Source organism: Carassius gibelio, chromosome A6, assembly GCF_023724105.1.
Source record: "Carassius gibelio isolate Cgi1373 ecotype wild population from Czech Republic chromosome A6, carGib1.2-hapl.c, whole genome shotgun sequence".
NCBI lineage: Eukaryota > Metazoa > Chordata > Actinopteri > Cypriniformes > Cyprinidae > Carassius > Carassius gibelio.
Genome location: NC_068376.1, coordinates 15,244,084 through 15,260,698, shown reverse-complemented (window position 1 = coordinate 15,260,698; position 16,615 = coordinate 15,244,084). Strand labels below are relative to the sequence as shown.

The 16,615-nt window shown below is 36.1% G+C and overlaps 2 protein-coding genes across 2 annotated transcripts in view; one reads left to right on the top strand and one right to left on the bottom strand.

Annotated features, from left to right (window-relative positions):
- Nucleotides 1-9,454, top strand: part of LOC128015508 (netrin-1-like) — a 55,017-nt gene extending 45,563 nt beyond the window's left edge. The window contains exons 5-6 of the mRNA XM_052599384.1: nt 1,139-1,213; nt 6,423-9,454. Of these exons, the coding sequence (XP_052455344.1) occupies nt 1,139-1,213; nt 6,423-6,751 (404 nt within the window). The 3' untranslated portion in view covers nt 6,752-9,454. The remainder of the gene's footprint in view (nt 1-1,138; nt 1,214-6,422) is intronic.
- LOC128015511 (syntaxin-8) overlaps nt 9,320-16,615 on the bottom strand; it is a 98,851-nt gene continuing 91,555 nt past the window's right edge. The window contains exon 8 of the mRNA XM_052599390.1: nt 9,320-9,965. Within this exon, the coding sequence (XP_052455350.1) occupies nt 9,901-9,965 (65 nt within the window). The 3' untranslated portion in view covers nt 9,320-9,900. The remainder of the gene's footprint in view (nt 9,966-16,615) is intronic.

Sequence of the window (16,615 nt, the reverse complement as noted above, 5' to 3'; positions counted from 1 at the left end):
TTCGGTTACAGTTTCTCTGCCATTTCCAATCTACAGTGTGCGCGCTTTGACTCGCCCCAACCCCACCTCGGAGTCCCTCGTGCAACCACTTCGGTGCGACTACTTTCACGGGCATTCTTTGCTGATTCCTTCGTTGCCCGGGCAACCTCATTCACACGGAGAGAATAGCGAGTCCAAAAGAAAGTAAAAGGCAGGCATGGAGCGAGGGTCGGCCGAAACAATGAAGTTTGTTCATATGCAGGCGAGCTGAAAGGTTTTTTTTTTCCTCCCCCTCCTCTGTCTTCTCATTCCATCCATCCACTAAAGAAGGCCATGACAGTGTGTGGGGCGTAAGGGGAACGGCAAGAGAAATCTTCTCTATTTAAACATCTGCATGCTGGAAAGAGTTTTGTTTTTTAATTAATCATGTCCGTGTACAGTTGAATTCTTTATCTAGTTTTGCCAAAAAGTCCTGCAATCTGAACCAAATCTCTTGCGCTTCTTGACCGAAACGCTACATTTCTTCTTTATTTTTAAACACAACAAGTTTTTTAAATGCTTTATGCGCTGCTAATTTCCCCCCTGACCTCCCTTTGTCCTCGGACAACCCTTGCTCCCCCTTCACTACCACCTCCCTGAGTGCCGAACCAATAAATGCCAAAGGTTGAAATGGTCTTTAGGGGTTGCGTGGGGGAGGGCGGCATTAGGGCAGACGTACGGGGTGAGTTGACAGGACCGGGAGGGAAGAGTCGTGATTCAAAAAGCCCTAATCAGGCCCATCATGGCACTGACAGTGGAGACAAGGGTGAGAAATTAGCATGGAGCTGAAAAAGAAAAAAAAAAAAAAATTCGCTGGGTGGCACAATACGCTTGGCCTCAGAAGGCTCCCATCAGAGCAGGGGAGGGTCCAGACATCCAGAGAGCAGAACGAGAGGGACCTTTTGTCTCCTGCTTTTCTAAGGAGCAAAAGACACTTTGCTGAATGCCTCACAAGCACTATTACAGCCTCACAATGCAACTGGGCAGATGGGTGTCACAACAGGCCGGGGCGTTAGGATAGATGTGTAGTTTGCAGAAGTAGTTTGACAATGTTCTCTCTTTTACATTCTTTAATTGTGCTGTTTTGCCCTTCCTTTCTTCTTTCAACTTTCAATTTCAGACTGTGAATCCTACTGCAAGGCTTCCAAAGGCAAGCTGAAGATCAATATGAAGAAGTACTGCAAGAAAGATTACGGTGAGTGAGAGAAGCGCGCTCCCACATTTATGCAGGTGGCTCAAATCCTTGCCCTCGGAAAGATTTTTATTCTTTAATTCCCTTGAGCCCCTTCAGTGTTGGTATATTGTAGTGATGGCTTACTTAGGGCTTTCAAGAAGAAAGTCAAAGGATCAAACAGGAGGAAAGGCTATCAGTGAGGGGTTTAGTGGAGGCTGCGTTGACGGACAGCCCAGCAGGTATTTGAGCCCAAAGCGGATCAAGCTATGGCAGTGTGACGGGCAGAAGGGACTGGAGTGCTCACAGATATCCTCATTAAGGGAAGCGCATGTCCCTGTCCTGCATTCCTCGGGGCAGCAGGCCCTCTCTTGTCCATGAAAAGGAGCAGATGTGCAGCCCCTCTCCTACAGAGGTGGGCCGTTTCATCAGTCAAGCGAGACCCTGTGCAACTTAAAGAGCTTAGCAGATTTAATGACAGCCAGAGCATTTCAACAGCTCTTTTGATTCATTTCAGGCAGCATAGGTCATTTATTGATGGGGAATAAAACACGATATAGATGATATGAGCATAGGTATAATTGTAATATTTATGTTATCTTTGTATTAATGTTTTTCCCCAAGGTTTACATTTTTTTTTTTTTTCAAGAAAAGTTTTAATGTTAATTACTTAAATTAAATAAGTAATACTTTACTCACACACTGAATAGATCCGAGGGTACACATATTAATCGTAAATATATCTTCAATATGAGAAGTTTTTGCAGATATTGTATTTTATGAATTTATAAATATCATGTTTTGGCGAAATGTTAGCATATGACACTTTACAAACTGAACTAAACTAATAATAATAATAATAATAATAATAATAATAATAATAATAATAATAAAGAAATCTGATATTCTTAGAGACTTAATATAATTTTGTTCAACATTATTTTGTTTTTCAAGCATTACTAAGGATTGTAGCCCCCCCCCCCCCCCCCCAAAAAATAAATAAATAAATAAATAAAATAAAATAAAACAAACAAAAAAAAAAAAGAAAAAAGAAAGAAAGAAAAAAAGAAAATGCATTTTGATAAGACCTTTGTTCTGTTACATTCTGTTACAGTATGTTTATAACAGAAATTCATTATGATATCAGGAAAGTTGTATCACCCTGATGCTTTTTTACTTTATGCTCTCCAAAACATCTAAATTATTTTAATTTACAATTAAAAAAAAAAAAAAAAAAAAAAATCATAGAAGAGGCTTCACTGACAGGCTGTGTACTTGTAAAAATGCGACGTGATAAATGCAACAATAATTGAAAACTGCATTTCACCTAAAGACGTGATTTGATACATAAAAGGAACTGTAGCCTTAAACAACACTTTTATATATAAAAAATATTATATAGTGTGCTTTATGCTCAAACAGACCTCTCAAAAAAATCAGTAACACTGGAGGTAAAAACACAGGGGATCCCCACAGTGTAGAGAAGAGGTCTGGCACACATTGGAAGCCGTATCTTACGTGATGAATACTCAATGCCATCACCTCCTGCAGACCGGCTTTAAATGTTCTCCTTTCTACACCGCCATTACTCATTTAAGACTCATTTAAGAATTTATCCAGATAATATGGTCCCCTGCTGACTTCAATTTACAGTTGTCCTCAGTTATGGAGAGCTGGCCGGCTCTGTCTTTACACAAAAGTGAACAACCTAGGATAAACTCCCACATTCTGAGCATTAAACCTAATCCACTTTCCTTCTGCCTACTCGAGCATCAGGGGGGCTTTATGCTACAGCAGCATGGGGGGAAATGGCTGTAAATGGTATTGAACTTGAAGATGGGAGTCATTTAACAGACTTATAGTGAATCGGGCCCTTCGTGGCATGATATTTACAGCCTTGTGCCTCACTGGCACATTACCCATAAAACACCACAGGAATCCTGAGTACAGCTTGGCCTCCACAGGCTGTGACATGTACTAGTCACTGGAATGACTTCCACCTATCCAAATAGTGACAGTGACATAAAGGTTTATGCATTCAATTTAATTTGTGATGATTTTTTGGTGTAAGTAAAGGAATTAAAAGAAAAAAAAGAAAATCTGTCATCATTTTCAATACTCACCCTTCAATGAATTTTTGTAGAACACAAAAGGTGAATTTGTGATGAAAACCAAGTTAATAAGACTTAAGGTCCGTTCACACCAAGCAAGATAACTATAAAGATATAGTTCTAAAAATCGTTCTCAATATTAAAGAATAGCAGAGTCCACACTACAACTATAACGATAAAGGCATAGAGAAACGGTATCGTTGGAATCATTTTCAGAACGATTTTTTTCCAGCTGATGAACGATACAAACATTGACATCCAATCAGAATCCATCCTGCTATAACGAGCTCGACGATTTAAAGCGGGAGATGCAGGTGTGCTCAGAATAAACAGACGATATCGTTCGCTGGTTTGGACGCTAATAACGTTATCTTCATAGTTATATTTATAGTTATCGTTCTTGGTGTGAACGGGGCTTTAAACACAAAAATCTATCAAAGTGTTTCTCTGTTCTATATTTTAAGCTTTCTGAAGTCATAACAATTTAGAGTGGGAAACTGATAAACATTTGGTCTTTCCTGGTAACCTTCCTCTCCAGTAAGCTGTGAACTAGGGTTCCACAATTAATCAAATTTTTTATCGCAATTACAATTATGGATGCCACAATTACGTAATCGGTCAAAGCAGCAATTAATCATTCAAAGTCCACTTGTAATTTTGCACGCTTAAGATATGTTTTTCTTTCTACGTTATCTTAAGGGTTTTTCCATTGTTTTAGTTTTAGTATAACATTATAATACCATTCATATTTTAACTTTAAAGGTGCTGTAGGGAACTTTTGTAAAAAAATATTTTTTACATATTTATTAAACCTGTCATTATGTCCTGTCAGTAGAATATGAGACAGATAATCTGTGAAAAAAAAAAATCAAGCTCCTCTGGCTCCTCCCAGTGGTCCTATTGCCATTTGCAGAAACTCCATCGCTCCCGGTAAAAAATAACCAATCAGAGCTGCGGTCCGTAACTTTGTTTGTGTTCAAAATCTAGAAAAATGTATATAATAAGCGAGTACACCATGAATCCATTTTCCAAACCGTGTTTTTGGCTTGTCCTGAATCACCTTTGTGATTCTTTATAGACATAAACAGAGAGAAGTAGCTCTGGCTACAATGTTCTTCAGCAAGACGCAAGCAGTTCTGTTTATTAACCGCTAGAGCGTCAAAAGTTCCCTACCGCAGCTTTAAATTATAAAAAAGAAACCAATCCAATCCGAGGCTTAATGCTGTAGAAAAGCACAAAAGTTTTTTTTTCAGTTAGAGTGTTTTCAGCTTGTTTATTTTCATATAAAAATACAGCATGCAGTTCAATCAATGGTATAAACATCATTCATTGTAAATTGTAATTAATTGTAAATCGTAATTTATAATCGCAATTACAATTTCAAGGGAATAATCAACAATTTTTCTCATAATCGTTCAGCCCCTGTGTGAACTGCTGTGAATCACTGAGGAAGTGAGTTTGAGAGACAGAAGGTGCTTTTCTAGAACAATTCATTCAGAGCGGTCGCGTGAACTGCATTAAGCATTTTGTTGAAAAGATCAGAGCCAAAAGAATGAGCAGCTCTTGAGTTGCACATTGCCGTGTCTTTTAGGAACAAGCTAAGGAGAGCTAGACTGGATATCAAAATTTTTTGTGAACTATTTAAATTTCATTTACTTCCACAAAGCTATTGTTTGGCATAAGACCATTTGGAATATTATTAACAATTCAGATGAACCACTTTAAATAACTCATTTACTTTCATTATATGGAAGAGAACTGCAAGAATATTCTTCAAAAATCTGTGTTCCACAGTAGAAACAAAGTCATACAGTTACAGAAGCATTTAGTTTGTTCTCATCTCTTTTTTTTTTTTGGATATCCTGGCACCTGATGCAAATGAGAAGTTGAAACTTAGTCTAGTGGGAAGCTGTGTGGGGCAAGTTCTAAACTGATTCCTGTAAATGTGAAAAGGGATCCCTGCAATGGTAATGAAGGAAACTTGTGAAAAACGTTAATTCTAACCTTAAAATACTGAGGAAAGTATGTGCAGAGACAGATAAATAGATAAATACATCACATGCAATTAACTTGCATGATACAGCCTCAGCCTTAGTCTAGCTCAAAGAATTACGCAGACTAAATGAAATCTGCCTGTTTTGCTGTTTTTTTTTTGTTTGTTTTTTTGTCATAGTCTCCTTACAAAGTACCTCGAAGGCTATTAATAATGAAAGGGGAACAGCATGAGTCTACAGCCAGCTTAAGCAGATTTTAAGGATTCACACTTGCGAGGAATCTCAAACTGTGGCGAGGTTTGAGTTACATGATTTATTTGAAAGCACTTTAAACTGAAGGTTGACCTGCATTGCTGAGGCAACTGAGATGATACACACGACTTCACGAATCAGAGCCAGACTCTGAACAGGCAGGAGAACTATCATTTCAGTCCTGGCTGCTCGTTTAGGCACAAGGCACATTTTATGACACAGTGTATTTTTGCAGTAAATATTTCAGGATAAAATGTACATACAGTATGCAGTGGAGACCAAAGTCTAAGAAAAACAGAAATGTAAAATGTAAGTTAGGTATTTTAAAATGTTAAAACAAAGGCAGTAACAAAAAAGTGATTAAAAGGGAAAAAGAGGAAATAGTTTGGACTTATATATCGAGGTCACTAATTAATACCAAATACTAAAGAATTCTGAAATTAATTGTCATTATTCAGTTGCTGATAATATAATTTGTAATATAATTATTTGTATTAAATTATAAACATAAAAAAGAAAAGAGAAACACTATTTGTCTAAGGCCTTATTATGTATATTAAAGTACATGTACATTTATATATGTTGTGCAAAGTGGCAAATTTAATTTAATTATTATTATTTATTTTTGGGGTCAATTCGCAGAAATTATTTCAGGGTTCCTGCTATATTACAAGTGAGTTTTAAAAAGCACAAAAATAATTCCATGTATTTTCTCAATTCATATTGTCTAAAGTAGATCAAGTTTGTAAAATTTGGAATATTTTAATTTGAATTAAATTAAGTAATTTTAAACACCACGGGACACAAATGTCGCCCAATTGTATTAATACAGGAAAAGTAGCTAATTCTGTTTTGCATTTTCTGTTATCCTACCAGCTGTTCAGGTCCACATCCTAAAGGCAGAAAAAGCGGGCGACTGGTGGAAGTTCACCGTCAACATCATCTCTGTCTACAAACAGGGTGAAAGCCGAATCCGCAGAGGAGATCAGTTTTTGTGGGTCAGAGCAAAGGATGTAGCCTGCAAGTGCCCGAAGATCAAGCCTGGAAAAAAGTACCTGCTGCTGGGCAACGATGAGGATTCCCCTGGACAAAGCGGTGTGGTGGCAGACAAGGGTAGTCTGGTCATTCAGTGGAGGGACACTTGGGCTCGAAGACTACGGAAGTTCCAGCAGCGGGAGAAGAAAGGCAAATGCAAGAAAGCATAGTGAGGGGGGAAAGGAAAGAGGTTGCCATCAAGAGCTGGACAAAGAAACAACAGACGAGTGGCGGATGAAAAGATGACAAGGGAAAGGAAGAGAAGAAACAAGAGGGACTGAACATCGCTGCTTTGAATAAAGGCATGAAGAGAATTTGAACTTTTTTTTTTTGTTTAAATAGGAACGTGTGAAGGAGTTCACGATGCAGTTTTCAATTCTTCTTTGTTTCCTTCAACATTTGTTTGCTGTTTGCCAATTTTGCACCTGCGTCCAGCATAAAGAAAGGTATTTTATGTTAAATGGCTTTCGGATAAATTTTGGACCGTTTCAGTCTGGTTGAGCATCAGATTAAGCCATATTTAATATTTCTAAAAACAACCTGGGGATTGAGGATCGATACATCAGAAATCTAAAAAAACATTTTTAGTGCAAAATAAATAAAAAGTAATAGTTCTTAAGCATGCCTCTTCATTACAAAAATAAAACCTTTTTTTTTAATGAGCTTTAGCGTTTAAAAATGTATCTGCTCTAACTTATGCATAATGCATAATGCAACATTTCAGAAATTTCAACGGAATTTCAGGAATTTTTCATATGACGGATATCAAAACAAATTTGCTTTTCTTAAGCCAATTAAAAATCGTATTTTTTTTCAAGGTCTGAAAAGTATCACTTTGTAACATCCTCCATTAAAAAACACAATTTTATGCATACATTTGTGCATATTGTTATTCTAATTAATCATTCAACTATTGTTGCAATTCTCGATGAGCGAACGAAAAGGACAACATAGAAAAGCTCTTGTACAGTGTAACACGTATATTCCGAATAACACTACTAATCTTTGAAGACTGGTGCTGCTGGGTTTCAGCCAGATCATGACAGACGCTGAAACCGTCCCAGCAAATGTACAACAAGAGCAAATCAAGGTTTCTGTTCAATGTACATGTTCCTGACTGCCTTTTTGTTGGTGGTGGCCCAAAGTTCGCTAATTCAAAGCTTAAAGAACCATCTAACAATAGCTGAAAAAGAAGCTTAGTGCCCATTCTCTTCAACAAAGACGAATATTTGGTAGAATTATTATTATTATTGTATATTATTATTTTCTGTTTAAGTCGGGAGTCGTGCCACATTTCCTCACACAAATCTGCACCCATAAATGTTGAAAACTTATCGATAAAATAAGTAATAGCATGCTTGCATAATTCCTAAAATTATTAGCACGCATTTACAATTATTTTTGAACTTGGAATAAAACCACCATGTATATTTTTGTATAAGACATGATGACCGAGCCAGATCATCATTTCTTGGTCCATATGATGCTCTGATTCAATTGTCTATGGTCCAGACATAATGATGGCATCCTTTTGTTAAAACGAGTCCACTGTATAAACAGGCCTTTCCGTAAGTCCTGAAAGTGTTGGTAGAATGGTGTGTACAGTTCATATTTTTCCTTGTGTGTAAACGGTATTTAGAAGTGTACAAATTACCTTTAACTAGTATTCATGAACTAGCATTTGGTTTTGTAAAGCAACAGCACCTCTTCTTTAAAATGTCCATGTCCATTAGGGTCCGTGAATGTAGGAATGCATGTACAGTAATGTTTCACTACAACAGAAAATTCTCTTCACTGTGAGAAACGCTGCTCATACACACACACACACACACACTTCTTGTTAATAATGAGTCTAATATTGAGCTGGACGTTCTGTAAAGTTCAGCTTTTGCACTGATCTTCGAGCGTCACTTGACGTTTTCTTGTGTGGTCAGTACTTCACAGATCAGTCAAAAAATAAACTGCAAACTGACTGTTTCAGCATCTAATAAAAAAGAGAGAGAGAAACCGATTTGATGAACAGTTTACGTGTGCAGTACTTATCATCTTTACTCAATGATTACTTCTTGTAAATGTACACAATGTTTGACAAACAGATATTTATACATATGCTGTATTTACCGGTAATATTCGTAATACCACATGTAAATGTATTTTGTTTGGCACTCAGTATCTTAGTGCGCACTCATTTTTATTTCAAGGTATTCCAATGATGTAAATTTATGTTCAGTTTTGACTTTTCGGAGCAGTGGAAAGATGGCTCCTGTATTTGACATTAGCAGCAGACCTTACATACATTGCTTCTTGTTCATATTATGAATTGTAAATTTAGCTATGGCAAATACAAGACGTCTGCAATATTGTTTTACAATGCATACTAATATATTATGGTTATTATAAGAAAATATTTAATGACAAATTGTGATTTTTTTTTTTTATGTCTTTATAATTTTTTTTGCTTTGTTTTTATACAGTTTGTGGTTGTTTAGATGGTTGAGATTAAAATCCAAAGGGGAAAATAACTACTGAACACCATCCTGGTAGAACTACATTCAGCATTCATTTGGAATAAAATCTCAAAACATTATCAGTGTGCCTTTTCATTTTTGCCCATGCATATAATTGTAGATTTAATAAAGTCTCATCAGCACTAACGTTTTTGACAACAAATATAAGATTTTACAAGATTTTAACGCCACCACCAAATAAAAAATAAAAAAAAGAACAGCCGAGCCATGCTGTGTTAACTGCATTTATTAGAATTTCTAACCGTCACATTTCCAGGCTTAAAACCATTTACAGAAAAGTGTTAATGAACCAAAAAAAAAAAAAAAAAAAATACAACAAAAAATTGGAAATGAAAAAGAAGAAAATTCATTTGAAGTATACTGTATGTACATATCATTTTGTATTGCTTTGTGAATCACAGGCCTTGTTTACAAGATGGATATGGATCATTTTCTTCACTGCCAAATAAAGAATTTAAATAGGTTTTCCCTCCTTGGAGCATCTCGAGCTCATGGTTATATTCATAGTATTCCAAAATTCTCAAAGCACTTTTCTATTTTTCTTTCTATTCTGAATCCTACTTTGATCATTATCTGAGGAGCAAAACATTTCAGTTCTTCATAGTGGTCAATTTCTTGGCTGTAACCCAGTCATTATTTTCATAAATGTAAAAGAGGACAGAAGAGGGGTTTTCATATGTACAGCCTGCTTGAAAGCAGAGTATCTCTCGTTCACCTCAGACGGCTTTTCTAACAGTCTCAGCGCTCCGTGTTCTGTATGTGCCGTCTTCTCTTCAGAAACATCCTCCTCATCAAGTCTGCCAAGAAGCCACGACGACGATGGCGATGAGGAGAAGAACAATCACCACCAGCATTCCTGATTCAAAAACACACAAAACTTTTGAATGAACAAACAACTACACGCTCTGTGACTAGAAGATGCCAATAGTTGTGTGTGTGTGCACATTTAAATTCATCATCTGCATTGCAGAAACACATGTGCATCCCTTACCAGCTGCAACCCAAAAACTTTTTCAAAATCTGTTGTTTATCCTCTGCGACTACAATCTGTTTTTCAGAGAAACAATGTAATCTAAATTTTTGTCTTGTTTCAGAAATGCCTAGCTATAATTGAAATGGTTTACTCATTTGATCCCATTCAGTATTTGCATTTTTCAATGATCACTCATTACAATAAACACAGTAATGACTCCTAGACGGAGATGGTGTTTGATTCAAACTCAAGATCAACACTAACCGATGGTGAGGATGACAGAGGAAATGTGGTGAAACTTTCAGCGATGCATCTGCCTTTCATTAATCCTTCCGATAGTCTGATTTCTCATATACTCCGTGTCACTAGAGGAATTCCATGAAGGTGTCGGAGAGGATGTCTCATCTCCTGTGATTCACTGACATCAGCCAGAACATTCTTACATGTGTTACAGATCGGCTTCTACAAAGCTGATAGTTCTGACTCTAAAATGAGACGTGTCTGAAGTTGTGAAATGCCAATAAAACCACAACTATGAACCGTGACTGAACATTTTACATTGATGCCATTTATAAGCCATGCATACAGTTATATAGTTAGGCTTCTAACAAAAGCCTTTTATAATTATTGAATATATGGGCATGTTTTATTAGCTCTTTAAAAAAATTATACTCTGTTTGGGTGCTGTCAACTGCCTTTCATTCCCTGGGAGGTATCAACACTGGTTAGGACTTTCATTTTAACTGTCATTATACTTTATGGAAGGGTGATTCTTTAATATAATCTGATATTTTGAAATTGTTAAAACAATTTTTCAAATCAATATGAAAATATTTATCCCGTCTTGACTTCAAATCCTCAACCAAGCCTATTGGATAACACAAATGAAGTAGGCCTATCAGTTTAAACAGTAAAAATTATTATTATTATTATTATTATAAATTAAAATGTACAAATAATGACTGGTTTGCGAATGACTTCTTACATAGTATCTGTACCCCAGATTATGATGTAAAAATCTTAAAATTACATTTCTGTTTTTTTTACTTTTTCTAAAATAGCTTTTAGAAATAGCAACTGTGTTATTAATCAAAAACAAAACACTGTAAATAAAAATAACAAATGAACTGAAAATATTAAATGCTGATGTGAAAAAAGCTTTTAAAATTATGAATTTAACGTAACATTTTATAATAACTGATGAACTTAAAACTTGTTATAACACATTTAATAAAATGATCAATTTGGGGAAATTATACCTTTCTTATTCTTAATTCATTTACAGGTAATGTATTAAAATGTATCCTTTAAAACTAGAACACTATATATATATATATATATATATATATATATATATATATATATATATATATATATATATATATATATATATATATATATATATATATATATATATATATATAACCTTTAAAATCAGTTCCTCTATTTTCAGATCACCCATATACATTTTTTCAATAAACAGTATTTTTTTCTTTTTTTTTTACTATGCTTGTCTCAAGTGTATAACTTCAGTGCTCATTCTGTATATGCAAGCTCTCTTACAGCAGACGCGCCATCATCTGTCACGTCATTTCAAAACATGCTTATCTCGGCTAATCAGGAAGGATTTTTGCGCTGTTCGTCATGGACACTGGCTTGTACTGTATTTGCAGCCGGATTCAGATCTTTAGTTTACATTTCTCTCATAGTTTGGCTCAGTGGATGTGTGTTCCCACTGGAGATCCGAGCGCCAGCTGGCCTGCACTCAGGCACAGGGCAAAAGGAAGCTGTGCTGAACTACCTTACACTGGTGTTATGAAACCGCAACCTACCAGAGCCTGCTGCGGGTATAGTGCGAGTTAGAAAATCATTTTGACTGTGACTAGGAACAATGTCAGATTTTCAGTGAACAGACCCATATCCCACATTTATTTAACAGAAAACTGGCAAGAGAAGTGAAATATCAAACATCAAAAAAAAAAAAGAAAAAAAAGAAAAGGTCCTTTAATTTCCATTGGGCTGGTAAACCCATAGAAAGATATTTTATAACATAGGGGAAAAAGTTTTACTCTCTAAGTGAACATGATATTTTCTGTATAAAATGTAAAATGGAGAAATCTCGTCCAGATTTAAAGCAGCCTAAACCAACATTCTCACTGTCAAGACTTCTGTGCTTTAAAGTGAGCTTCACACCCAGGCTTGTCTGTTTGCTCCTCTTTTTCACCTCTGCAAAACTGCCAAAGTCCTATAAGTAATCGAATAAGCTCTGTAACCCAATCACGCTGCCCCAGTGACAACAATAATATTTGCTAGACAAATAGCTTACTGTGCACAGAGGGCAGAAGACCTGTGTGGCCACCCAGGGAGCAGAACAAAGGACACACATTCTTCCCAAGTGTCCTTTATTTATTTAAAATCAAAGCCGAGGGAAGAAGAGAGACCTGTGAGGATCTAAGGCTACATTTACACGACGATGATGCAGTCAAAAACAGAAAAGTATTTCCCTTGCATTTTTTTTTTTTAAGTTTCACTTATACACAATGTTTTCAAAATGATTTGCGTTTTCAAATATCTGTGAAAACGGCCAAAAACGCTGCATTACCTATGCCAGGCCTGTAGTTGGGAGGTGAGGATATTGTTATATTGGTGAAGTAAATCCACACTATGCTAAACCATTGACCAGCAACAGCAGTACCATGTACTCTGCTACTGTTGTTTATGTTTGTTCGCGCTTGCCTTTAAAATCGACACGTACTGCACACGTCTACATATGCTCTCGCATGACGTCACCATTTTTAAAGATTACCGTTTTGGGTGTTTACATGGAAACGATAACGGTTGGTATTTTCAAAAACTTGCACTTTGAAACCAATTTCAATAAATATAAAAGTTTTCAGTCCCCAAAACGCTGTTGTCGAGTAAATGAACAGGCAAAACACATACAATATTCCCAGTTTTGCCTGAAAACGTTGTGTAAACAGCCCCCAAACTTCAGCTTGTCAGATCCAGGGGCCTAAACACTGAACAAAACAAGTTTTTCCTGAACTTTATTTTACTCAATAATTCTCTGAACAGATCATTTTCATCTGCCTGTCAATGCTGTTCCTAATAGCCCTTTTTTCCTTTTTCGTCTTTCCAAAGAGGATGGTTGTAAAGTATTTGGCTGTGGAATATAAACAAATTAAAAACTAATTACACGAATGAAATAACATCAGACTTCATACATTACAATATGATGACTCGTTCGGACTATTTTTAATTTCTATTTTTTTTTTGCATTTGACTGCAGTACCAAGTCAACATTTCTGATGTAAAAATGTTTTGGGTGTATTCTAAGCGGAAGCCATATGGTCTATATCTATACACTAACATTCAAATGTTTAGGGTACAGATATAACACACCAAAACCTTGGAATAAACAGGAATAAACTCATCTCAAATAGACAATAGAAAGAAAATGAGTAGACACTTACAGATACAACAGAACAACTGATGTTATAGGTAAAATATCCTCTTCTAGAACATACAGCATAAAGCAAACCATACAGTCCGAAAATAAGACAAATACAGCAGAGACATACTGTATAAACCTTGTGTGGCCACAGGAGACAATGATCAGACGGCTGGAGAGATTTAAAAAAAAATGTTGTGGCATGTTATTTTTTCAACATTTTCTTTCCACAAGACAAAGAAAAGTGTCAAACAAAGTTGGGAAACGTGAGGAGTGAAGTGAGTCAGGGAACGAAAGCTGAAAGACAAAAAGAAAAAGAAAAAGAAAAAAAAAGTGGGGTACGGACGACAAGGCAGTGAGGAATTTTTCCATTCATCAACCCCTCCTTCACCCCCCTCACAGAATACATGAATATGGTTAAGTGTTAAAAGCAGACGCGGGACGAGAAGAAGAGGGGTAGAGAAATAAAGGAGCGAGAAAGTGAAGCAATGCAAAACTCCAGCTCTGGGATCTGCAAACAAAGTCCTCTGGACAAACAAATGGAATTATGTGTGACATTAGAGAAGCAGGACCGATCGCAGCAATGCATTTATTTCAGAGAAAAAGTCAAGATGGATCTTTAAAGGACAATTAGGAGTGATGTAGTCAAACTTGCTCCCACTGTAGAGAAGTTAATGGTTTTATTATTCACATCCTTCACATGCAAATGAACATAATAAAAAATAATTCATGATCAATTCCACATCTTCTATAAAGAGCTAATTTAATAAATAACGCCTTAAAAATCTGTGCTACAGAAAATTCCTGTAAATCAAAGTTCTACTGTCAACTGTAATGACAAAATGAAATGATGCCATGTTCAGGAGTATAAACCGTGACACCAAAAAGGTTTGTAGAGAGAGGAGATTTGTGGAACATCTTGCGTCCCCCAAAGACACCAGCATTACAGGGTTCGCTCACCCAAAATTGAGCATATGCCAACATTTACTCACCATCATGTTGCTTCAAATAATTATGACATACTCTCCTCCATGGAACAAAACAGGAGATGAATCATGACTTGATTACTTCTGCGGAAAATTGAGATCTTTAGCAGAATGTTTAAGCTGCTCTTTGAATACTATACAATATATATAGAATACTGTGAACAGGAGCTGTCAAGATCCAGGAAAAAAAGGAAACGCAAACAGCTACAGTATGTACAGTAAGGCTTGGAAGCCATATGATAGCTGTGTGTGTAAAATTTAAGTTATTCAAAAAATATTTTATAACTAAAATCCTATGTGATACAGTCCAGATGCATCAGGTTTGACAACCCCTGATCACTGTTCGCTTTCGCAGGAAAGAAGAGAGCAACTTAAGACATTCTGCGGAAATACTAACATGAAGGTGAGTAAATAATCCAAGGATTTTTGGGGGGAGTGTTCCTTTAATGAAGGGCTTAATGAAGACCGATATTTTGTGTCTGCTGCTCGAGTATGCGGACACGCTTCAACATTTACCACATGTGAAATTGTTTAAGCGTTCCTGGCATGGTTGGCGTGCACAAAACTTGAGAAATCTGAGCGGCTGCAGTCATTGATTTCATCACAGAAAACACAATTAAAGGAACCGTTCACCCATGAATGAAATTTCTGTCATCATTTCATTGTTGTTCCAAACACATATACAAGGCAAGCTAAATACTGTGCTGTTCGTTCTTTTTCCTCCATTTACAATAAATGCAGACTGGAGCTATGATATATAATAACTCCTCCTCTGTGGAAGACTATATTATGTTTATATGTCTTCTGAAGTCTTGAGATCAGAGTTATAAAAGGGCTTTTTTACACTTGAACTAGTCAGTAGCGGGTCATTTTAAACCCAGGATTAAACAGAATCCTGGGTTATCTTGCTTCAAGTTTCACAATGCATATCATTTACCTGGAGTTAACAAATAATCCTGAATGTTCATAAACCCTGGCTTGACGTTCTTATTTGCATATTCGAGACAAATGCTGCACACATCTTGCTCACATAAAGGCTCTAGCATTGCATTGCACATCCTCTTATCATATACAGCTGACTGTACAGTCAAGTTTTTCCTGAATGGATTTTTCTGCCTATAAATAGAAGAATGACACATGTTCTGTCACCTTTTGGCATTTTTCCCCACAAACACGGACTGTGTAGAAAGCACAGTGTTTCTCTGACTGTGAGGTACGTGGTTGGGTGTCTGTTGCCAAGCACCTAGCCATAACATTCTAACACTGCTTCTAAATTCTAAAGTGTGAAACACACCTTTACCTGGGGTTAAAAGCAGGGTTTAGAATGATGATAACCCAGGGTTAAGTGCAGTGTGAAAAGCCCTTCGGAGTAGGGCTTGGTGGTATATCAAGTTTCAATATTTTTATGAACAATATAGAAATGAAGCAATACAGCTTATATCGATACAGAGTTTAATGTTACGATTTACTTTGCAAATTGAACTGAACCAGAATAGGAGAAAATATTTATATAATAAATGTACCATATTTAAAATTTTAAACCTGCAAGTGTTTTTTTTATAATAACTGTAACTGTAAAGGGGATTACATAAATCAAATGTAGGAGAGTTGTTCTCACATAACTGAATGTCTCTTCTTCTTACCGGTAACATTTAGTCTGTTCTTTTTTGTCATTTATTTTCATTTTCTATTTATATATTTTAATGCTTAAAGTTATAACAGAATGTAAAGTGATTTGAACCTGCTTTTTTTTGCAAATACTATACAGCAGAGACAATGTGGTTACAGCCACTATATTTCTTTACACAGACTTCAATATGCACATTGTTTGTAGGACTGGTAGGGTGTTACTTTTTACTCTTTACTTTTTTTTTCTTGCAAAGAGAACATAATTAAAAAAACCTATTTATGTATATTGTATTTCGCCATTCAGCATTAAAAATCTCGTGTTCATATATGTTCATATCCTTACATGTTCATTAATTTTTTTGTGTTGTTGTTGTTCATATTGCCCAGCCCCCTTCTGAGTTCATGAGATTCATGGGAAAGTCTCCAATCTCAAATTAAGATTTCTCTCATGAGTCATCCACCAAGGA